Source organism: Ceratina calcarata, unplaced genomic scaffold (assembly GCF_001652005.2).
Source record: "Ceratina calcarata isolate Rehan_Ccalc_2016 unplaced genomic scaffold, ASM165200v1 scaffold111, whole genome shotgun sequence".
NCBI lineage: Eukaryota > Metazoa > Arthropoda > Insecta > Hymenoptera > Apidae > Ceratina > Ceratina calcarata.
In genome coordinates this window covers 567,865-577,805 of record NW_017132019.1, presented here as the reverse complement: position 1 = coordinate 577,805, position 9,941 = coordinate 567,865, and the positions used below count along the sequence as shown (strand labels likewise).

At 35.1% G+C, this 9,941-nt stretch overlaps 3 protein-coding genes and 1 long non-coding RNA gene across 5 annotated transcripts in view; all 4 read left to right on the top strand.

Moving 5' to 3' along the window:
* Positions 1–1,770, top strand: part of LOC108622179 (nucleolin) — a 3,479-nt gene extending 1,709 nt beyond the window's left edge. Inside the window, exons 2-4 of the mRNA XM_018019886.2 lie at positions 201–1,107; positions 1,185–1,320; positions 1,399–1,770. Coding sequence (XP_017875375.1) covers positions 236–1,107; positions 1,185–1,320; positions 1,399–1,602 — 1,212 coding nt within the window. The 5' untranslated portion in view covers positions 201–235 and the 3' untranslated portion in view covers positions 1,603–1,770. The remainder of the gene's footprint in view (positions 1–200; positions 1,108–1,184; positions 1,321–1,398) is intronic.
* A 777-nt stretch (positions 1,771–2,547) lies between these two features.
* LOC108622116 (coiled-coil domain-containing protein 13) lies at positions 2,548–5,243 on the top strand. The gene is made up of 7 exons (XM_026811386.1): positions 2,548–2,961; positions 3,041–3,203; positions 3,275–3,510; positions 3,567–3,745; positions 4,114–4,357; positions 4,432–4,601; positions 4,658–5,243. Exons 1-7 carry the CDS (start codon positions 2,788–2,790, stop codon positions 4,839–4,841), a joined length of 1,350 nt encoding a protein of 449 aa, XP_026667187.1. The 5' UTR covers positions 2,548–2,787; the 3' UTR covers positions 4,842–5,243.
* A 521-nt stretch (positions 5,244–5,764) lies between these two features.
* On the top strand, positions 5,765–8,977 carry LOC113463984 (uncharacterized). Its single transcript, XR_003388814.1, has 3 exons — positions 5,765–6,054; positions 8,222–8,477; positions 8,648–8,977. It is a non-coding gene; the product is annotated as an uncharacterized LOC113463984 (long non-coding RNA).
* A 706-nt stretch (positions 8,978–9,683) lies between these two features.
* Vps15 (vacuolar protein sorting 15) overlaps positions 9,684–9,941 on the top strand; it is a 7,671-nt gene continuing 7,413 nt past the window's right edge. For both annotated transcript variants that reach the window (XM_018020451.2, XM_026811249.1), the window contains exon 1: positions 9,684–9,775. In XM_018020451.2, the coding sequence (XP_017875940.1) occupies positions 9,684–9,775 (92 nt within the window). The remainder of the gene's footprint in view (positions 9,776–9,941) is intronic.

Here is a 9,941-nt window from a genome sequence, read left to right as displayed (position 1 = left end):
GTAAAGATAATAGATTTTCAGATTACCAATTGATATTTCAGTTAAAAATATAATATATCAATTATACCATCATTACGTATATTTAGTTCACCTCACAATGTGAATAACCAAAAATCTGCTTCGTGACATTTATCTTGAAAATTAATCAAATTGCATGTAAAATACAAAGAGATTTTTAGTTTCCTATTCTTTACTTGCAGAGTGTACCTTTGTATTAAAATTATCAAAGAGAATCATGGTTCAAGTAGGCATGCCTAAAAATACTAAGAAACGGTCAGCAAGTGATTCTAATCCAATTGAAAAGAAACCACCAGGAAATTTGAGTAAAGATGCTAAAAAGAAGAAAACAGAAAGTGTAGCTGTACAAAATGGACAAACAAAGAAGCAAATTAAAAAAGATATGCCCAAAAAATTAAATAAAGAGAAGAACGTAGGACTTCCTGAAGGTTCTAAAAAACAAACAAATGAAGGCAAACCACAAAAAACTGCAGAAGAGAAATTAGCATTGTTGAAAAGTAGACAAGAACAACGTGAAAAGCGTAAAGAAAATAGAGTAAAGAATAGAGGATTGCAAATTGATTTAACTCCTGAAGAAATAAAGAAGAAGATTAAAGAAATAGAAAAGAGGCAAAGTCTCACGAAATCTGCTAAGAGAAAATTGGCATCACTTAGAAAAAAGTTAAGTGTATTGGAGGGTACTGACGTTTCTAAAGACGGCAAAATAAAACAGGAAGTAAAAGTAAAAAATGAAAAATCAGTGGAAGGTGCAAAAAAGAAACAAGCCGTACAAAAGAAAAATGCCCAAGGAAAATTGGGAACTAAGTCAGTTAAACAGAATGAAAAGAATGGTACAGTAAAGAAAGGAAAGAAAGAAGAAAAAGAAGAAGAGGATGATGACGACGACGATGATGATGATGATAATCTTGAAATGGACGATGAATCAGATGGAGATGAAGATGAAAGTAATATGGAAGATGAGGATGAAGAAGAAGATGACGAGAATGACGATGAAGAAGATAACGCAGTCAAACAAGAAGTAACAAATCAAAAAGATGTTCAAGAGAATAAGAAAAGATATGTTCTCTTTGTTGGAAACTTACCATACACGTAAGAAATCTTATTGTTTCTTTTGTAACAAACATGTATCTTATACTTTATTAATCAATTTTATTTTTATTTTACAGTGCTACACCTGAAGAAATTAAAAAGCACTTTTTGACTAAAGTCAGCGAAGTAGCTAACATTAGAATACCTAAGAGAGATGACAACAAACCTCGTGGATTCGCTTATGTTGAATTGAACAATAGTACAGATTATGAGGTATATACCTTATACAGAGATACCTCATTGATCTTACATTAATTAGTTTTACATGTATGTTAATTATATGTTTAACAGAAAGGACTTGCTTTGAACCATTCATTCATTAGTGGAAGAAGGATAAACGTGCAATATTCAGCACCTAACAAGAAAGAAGGTGTCGCAAAGAACTTCAAAATGCACGCTCTCCAAAAGGCAGGAATGTTAGCAGGTGGGAAACGAAAAGCATTTTCCATGGCTGGAGGCAAGAAAAACCAGAATAGACGACCGACGAAAGCATAATTACTGAATCAGTAGAATTAATTCTAAATGAATTTTTATCTGTCACTATCTTCGTTATTCTGAAAGTAGATATAAGATTTTTTTTATATAATTATGATCTTAAATTGTAAAGACTTAATGTTGAATGATGTAGATTATTGGTAGATAAACAATTTATCTATTGAAAAATGTGTACAATTTATTTTTTCTGATGACCCAATATAGGTATATGTATCTGAAATCATCAATTAATCAATATCTACATACAAGAACAAACGTTTACCTTCACATATTTACGTTACAATACGTAATTTAAAAAGTTGTATATTGCTGACGGGTAGATTGAAAAATGTGATTTTTATGACAATTTTAGTAACATTAAATGTATGAGTACAATATATATATTTATAATATGTATTCATGGTATATTATAAGCAAAGAACGTATTGATTTTGATCTATAATAGAGAAAGTGAAATAAATTTGGTTAACTCGTTAGAATAAAATGTCTAAATCAGAAACAGCACATAAAGCAGCACAAGATGAAACAATTAATTCTTTAGACTTCGACGAAACGATTCCGTGGACGAATGAATTAACAGAGGTACTATCCTTGAGTTATTAGAAATATTTATTTGCACTTCTGCGCGTAGAAAGGATTTATGTAGAAAAAAAGTTCTTTAACACATTTCAGGAGAATCTACCCGATCAGATTATCTTTCCAAGAGAGTTAAATCTATTCCTACGAAATCGAATTCAGGTAGTTGCGATACACATCAATTATAGAGGATTACCAATTTAAAAAAATAACGTATGAAAAATGAATAACAGGATTTAGTTGCCGAAAATGGTTGTTTGCGTCGGGCGCTCGAAGAAGTGGAAGAGAAAATTAAGAAGAAACAGGGAGTTGGCGAACCGGCGCAATCAATGATTTTAGGGAAACCTAATGAATTGGCATCCGCGAAGATAATCGAACTTAGCAAAAGATGCAGAGAACAGACAGCTGAGATTGAAGTTCTCAAATCTAAATGCAAAACTTTGGAAATTAATTTAACTAACAAAGAAGTCGAATTAGAAAACGAGAAGCGCGAAAGGGGACGTTCGAAAACCGACAGCTACTCCCAAGAGAGTGAGTTACGTCAAATTCATCAGCTGTGCGCAGCGCTTTTTATATCGTTACTTTAATCCATCATCGTTCCATCATACTATGATCGAGATACAGGATGGTATCCTTGACAAAGGTACCGAGATTGATCAGCCGAAGGAGGATCAGGATCGAATGAAACAGTTGCTCGATAAATTACAACAATCGCAAACGAAACTGTACGAATCAAAAAATACCTGCGCCAGTCTCAAACAAGAGATTAACAAGTTGCACAAGGTATTCCTTTGTTTACGTCAGGAAATCGTAGCTAAAAATATGAGAGGGAAGAAGAGAATTTTTAAAGCTGCAAACGTAGTTACTATGTAGCGAAGTAGGCGAAAACGTGAGCTTGAATAATTTGTCGAATCAACCTGGTGGATGGCGAGGTAGGGCTGAACAGATTCATTTGTTGCAACAAAAAGTGAACGAACTGCAGTCGAGATTATCGGAATACGAAGGAACGCAAAAGACGTCCGTCGGTACTGAAATCAGAATTTCCAAAATCTAGAATCTTTTTGGTAAAATATGTATCTTTTATTAGCGTCCATAGAGCGAAAGACTCTTGAGAATCTTCGAAGCATTGAAAAAGAGAGGCGACGACAGATCGAAGATTCAGCGAAGCAACTCCGACAAACGGAAGTCGCCATTGAAGGATATAAGAGGAAGTTGGAGGCTTCCAAGGCGAGGATAAAAGTATTAGAACATGAATTAAACGTCGTGAAAGGAAATATTGTAATATTGAATGAGAAAAGGTCTCACGATGATCATTTGATCGAGACACTCAATGTAAGTATGGATACAATATGGAAATCGGTTTTCCTTGACACGTACGATATTGACAGAATCGGCTTAAAACTACCGAGATAAAGCATCAGGAACGTGAAGTTGATATAAGAAATAGAGAAGAGAGGATAGAGCGTGAATGCACAAACTTAAAGAACGATTTGCAGGCGGCACAATTACAAATTGAACGGTTACGTAGAAAATTGGAGGAACGAGAGATCGAGATAGATAAATTAAGGTGTTTTATAATTGAAAAATAATTGGCACATATTAGTCTTTATAGTTAGTTAGTATTGCCTTTATTGCTTTCTTTTGGGTTTTAACGACCAATGGACTTCCATCATCCCTTACAAAGACATATTTAAAACACACAACCAAGATATATAAAATAACTTATCACTAAACTTACCCGAACATATAAAACTTCAGAGTAAAATAGAACAATCCATCAAAATAGCCTGAACAAAAACAAAAACAAAACAGAAACATTTCGTATCCCATACTCACAACAAATTATCTTTGTACATAACAAAAGAATTTAAAAACTATCCTTAAATTTTAGACACTCAAAAACCTAAATTAATCATTATATTAATGAATTTTTAAACGTAGAAATCGAACAGTACCGAGCGTGGAGGAAATTAAATCTCGGAAGATTGCACAATCAGAAGTGTTCTTAAATAATTTCAACCACAATAGTCCTCCGCAGAGCGTTCGAAGCACGTGCGAGCCAAACGAATATGTAACTCTGGCTCTGGCCGCTGAGGCTGAAAGGGAGAGACTGTTGGAATTAATAACAGTACTGAACAGGCGATTGGATAAAGAAAGAAACGACAATGACATTCTTTCTGTGAGTCCTAGTCTGCAACACTGTTTTAGTCTTTGTGCGTTAGTCAAGTTATTAAATGCACGAAATGCGTGTAGAATTCCTTACGTAACGAAAAGAACAAGTCAGCGAAGTTGCTGTTGAAAATTCGCAAGTTAGAGACGGAAAGAGTAGGAATCGTAAAAATTGATTCTGGGTATAGAATGAAATTACCAAAATTATCGAAGAACAACGATGAAACAATGGATACAGAACAAATGCGTTTCAAGTATGTTTTAAGTATGCATACATATCTGTTTTTAATAATTTTATATAATAATACAGGATGGAATTACTGCAAGAGGAATGCCTCGCACTGAAAGTTAGATTGGACACAATACAGCAGGATAAAGCAGCCGATCTTTCGATGTATAAGCAGATGTTGGATCAAGCTAGAAAAATTTTTCAGGAAGCCTGCAGAAGCAAACCACTGCCTACCATCGGCAGTCGTTCTGTGATCACGGTGTAATTAGAAAATGAAACATTTTCTAAATGGTACTGTTTATGAAATACGACGTGTTCAAACAAAATTTCTTATAATTGTACAATATGAAATAAAGCATCTTGGTCATACTGATGAATCATGGATTAATCATTCAAGCTTGTTGTAAGTTCCTTCCGATCGAAACTGAGTAAGAACTATAAAATTGTGTGCGCGGTGATGTAACTGGGACACGAGATAAGGTGCAACGCTCCACGTAAACGCGCGTGACATCGGAGCAACGTTTCGTTTCTATCTTTCATTATTCTTCCTCTTTTCTCTGCGCGATGTATGTACCTGTATTTACTCAGAACCACTGAGTTTGCTCTTGCTATTGATATCGCTCGTTGGGTTTACATCCGTAGATTCGTCCTATTTTTCCAAGATTTGAAAATGTGCGTCGATGTCCGATGTACTTGTTATTTTCTTCCCTGCCTTCCTCCTTGATCAATGGAGAGGAGAAAATTTCTGTGCGATATAAGAAAATTTTATACAAATTGGTGTAATAACTGATGAAAAGCGATCTAATTGTAATCTCATTCTTCGAAGGAACTTTAGCAAGCTTTCAATTCAAATTGAATCTCAGTGTTTCAATCTGATTACTGAGTCATTTCGCTCCAATAAAACTGTACTATATCGAGCTTGTATACCTCTCAATTCATTCTGATCAAAATCAACATTCATCGAAAGTTTAATTAAAGTTGGACGGAATTTCTGGTGATCATAAACATTCTACGAAGTTTTGCAATACGAGATTGAGTGAACGAGGATGTCAATTGTAATATCAGCAGAAAAAACTTTCTTTCCTTGGAAAATTCAGTACAGGGCGTTCCCATCGGCGGTAAGCTCGAGCACACAGGTGCGAGCTTACAGGTGTTGGTGGTTCTACCTGATAAGAAACATACCCGTGACGTCAGATCAGCGCAGGTAGAGTAAGTATATGAGACGGACCGGAGAGACGTTCACGTCACTCGTTCTTGAACCTCTTCGTTCGTTTGTTCTGTAAAGAGTTCCTGCGTCGATTTATTTTTCCTCTTCAATGGCTCATTGCACATTCTGTTTTGTATTTTCTTTGTACTCGTGCGCGCCTTTTACCTCGCCGGTGACATGCAACGAGGAGAACCTACGAGCAGAATTTACGTTCATCCGGAAGTCTTGTGTGACCAGTCATCGTGGTTCTCGGGTCGAGTACACCGATCAGGTAAGTTACCGAGGGTTCCACGGATATTGGTTCGAGAACAAATCATTTTGATGTTCTATCATCCGTTCCTCCACCCGTTGTTGCAAATGAAAGAGGAAAAAGATCGGTTAATATGTTTCATACGGCAAAGAATCCTTTGTAATGTGAATTTCGAAGAAAAGCGGAAAGTTTCGTTTCGTTGAAAGCGCGCACGTCAGTCGTTGTTGAGGATCCCCGGGCTCGTGCACTTGCAGCTGGAAATTCTTCGTGCCGTGGTCTTTTCATGTGTAAATTCGAAGGATATACATAATTGCCATTAGAGAACACACGATATCGGTTTTGCGCTCGAACCGACGATTATATAACCGTGCGGGTAATGAAACTTTTTACAACGAATGCGATAACGTTGAATTTTTCAGGTATCAAGGATATGTATCTTTTCTGGCGACAGTACCGTTAAAAATATAAATGCTACCTTAATAAATAAGAATGACACTCGTTATCAAATGGTCGCATACGGTTTTCGTGTTTTCATTATGATTGCAATGGTTTATCAAATATTGTATGTATGTTTCATATCGTAAAGATTCAGGTGAACATTTATCGGGATAATTATGTACTAGCTTTTATTTAGTGTGCGTGGCAGGGGACACGTCGGCGCTGATAACCGAATTGTTACGATTATGGCGATAACAAAGTTAAATACGTCTTGTATTTGAATAGATGGTTGGAGTGTCGCAAAATGATTTAACCACGTGTTTCTTTTAGAGTTCCTGTTCGTTCGAATGAAACACATAAATGTTTTACATGTTGAGACGTTAATAAAATTATAGTTTTAGGCGAATGAGCGTTCAATTAAGACGATATCGCGAAACTCATTAAAGTCGGTAAATAGGCCACGATGGAGCCAAGGGGATCAGTATATCTTTTGATTTTATACTCTTTTATCTCGTAAAAAACAATGTTCTGCCACCTCCTTTAAAATGCTCGTAGACATCATAAATTTTAATTCCTCGTTTCAAACATAAGACCGTAGAAGAAAATATTTCAAGATTACACGAGTTGCTTGAAAACCAAACAGAAAAATCCTATTACAGAAGGATTTTCGGTAATGGCTGTGCGAGTCAACTCTCGTTATCGCTTTTATCGCATTGTCTACTGATAACGCGTAATCGTTGGCTTCTCTCAAAGATGATATCCGATATTTGTCGTCAGGTTTAACAAACGTGTGTTTTTATTGATTCTTTAGGTACACGATAAAAGCGGTATTAAAAACGTACGATATCTACCTTGATAATTGTTGGAGACGCTGAATGTTTCATTGTGTAACTGTCTTCAGTTTTTATTTGTCAAACGCAATAATGAGGAAAGGCATAAATTTTGTTGCTATGTTACGCGCACGATGTGACTTATGACACAGTTGCACGTTTAAATGGTTCCATACTATCGACGGCTATATGTGAAATTTTTTAAAATTACTATTACGTATTATCACGACTCATAAATATATTTCTAATTTAGATTTTGGTATAAAATATATTATCCGATATGCGGTAGAGGAGAAGACGAGAAGTATTTCAGGATTACCAAGTGTTTGTCTGTTTAAGCTGTTGCGTGAAATCAGAAAAATGTCAACTGAACAAATAGTTTGTCCAGAACCTAAGGTATTACCATAGGGAAAGTTTTTGCGTTTATTCGACTAGGTTTGTTTAAGAATTAGTAATTATCCGTTAATTATAGCCGACGTACAGTTACGGGCACAGTTATACATATATCGGTAATTTACGATTCGATTAGTCACAGCGCGAATACCTGTACTTAGCAAATTTTGAAACTTGCTCATTAATCTAATGAATAAGCAAAATTAAAAAATACTTTTTTGCAATCATAATATTAAAACGCGGTTAAACAAAATTGAATCGTATAAATTCATTGTATAAACATACTTGTTTTCAATGGGCTTTAGATTTCTCGGTTATTTTTAAACTTTTTGGGATACAAGTATAGAATTTAAAAAAAATAATCATATCCGAGCCTTTGCTTTCGAAAATTGGTATCAGATAACACTTATCGAAGTGGCGAATCAGTTAAACTTATCTCATCAAAATAATTCGACCTTTTGTATCATAATCTTTGAACTGTTCGCTTGATCGAATTCCTGTTCGTAGTTTAATGTACATATTTCCAGGCTGGAAGGTTCGTACAAGCGTGTCGGGACAAAGGATAAAAAGGAAGTGTTAACGACTCATGGCACGAGCTAACGTGCCGAAGATATGTTTACCGCGCAATCAGGTGGCTGCGCTAAAGAGGAAGAAGTTGCTCGCACCTTCCTGATAACAAGCAAAGCTGCTGTGCTCACACTACAGTTCGCCACAGCGACAGTTTCGATCCTTCTACGTTTACCTTTCGAACATCTCGATCTTTTTGATTAATTTTCTATACAGGTAAGTGTTTCATTTAAACGTAATTTGTTTTTCTTTCAGTCGACGAGGAATACATGTGTATAATGAAATGCTTAATACATAATTTATTGATTTACATTGTTGAAAATAGTAATTACTTATTTTGTATGGACAATGGACGGATAATCTTTCATGAGACAGAACTTTTGCAGCCGGCAACAGAGGAAGGATGCCTTTATATGTTCGAGTGAAGAATCGAAGGCGCGCACTATGAAGAGAGCTATCCATCGACAGTATGGCGATAGTAGACACTGTCATGGAGTTGCTCTCTTTGTGGACGTCGCTATATTCGGCGATTATTAAACGACACCAATGAAAGTGGAAAATTCACTTACTTGTTTAAGGATCCTCGCTTGTCGAAGTTCGAATAAATGTACATACTTTGCTTTTCATTCTTCATGTGATTACCTACTGCAAAAACAATGAATAATAAAAAAGCAGAAAATAATCTTTCCATTGAGAATCCTGTGTCTTCAAATAAAGTTATTATAATTATCCGTCGTCTCCTTGAGTTTATATTTTTCTCTCCTCTCGAGTGAACGCAGTGATGATTGTATTTTAAATTGACGAAGAATTTGCTGCACATCGGTACGCGCATGTGTGTAAAAAGTGAGTACATATTTTGAATAAAAAAAAATTAAGATCGCTGAATATGGTTTATATATCATGAGAGTTAATGCGTAAGATTGCGTATGATTAGGAAATCGCGTGTAAATTAACAATAATTCAATCATTCCGAGGGATCCATAAAATATCTAACAGGCACCAGACAGTAAATAGAAAATGTTGAATCTGCGTGACATTTTAATTGTTACGATAGCGCGCAAGATAATGTAGTACAAATCGTAAAACCATTCTTACTACGAAATTGATAATGCGATGTTATAAATAACTTTGTTCAAAATTACAATTTTATGCAATGTTTACATACTATACATGAAATATACACATAAAATATGATCTCCTCATTTCACTCTTTATGTGTATGAATATTTTAGAAGGTCCGCATTTTTTTCCGATGGACGAGATTTTGTTAGGGGTAAATTATAACGTCTAGGAAATTTGTTGCACTGCAATTCATGTAATGGTTGCAGCGTTGACAGTTAGCACGTGAAGTTAGCACAAGATGGATTCTGCTTGCAAATACATCAATTTCAACTAAACATCAACTAAACATCGATTTACAAAATGGGAAATCAATTAGTCGGTATTGCGCCTAGTCAAATATTTCCAGTAGAACACTATTTGACAGATCACAGTGACTTATTATTCGATGTAAAGTGAGTATCTCCTTCCACTATTACAAAAGTATCCTTAGCCTTTCACCAACCTATGTTCTGTCAAATTTCACCTAACATATGTACTTTGGTATAAATTAAAATATTTTAATAGCAAGTTCTTACATGTAAGAGAGATATTATATTTTTAAACATTTCATATAATTCT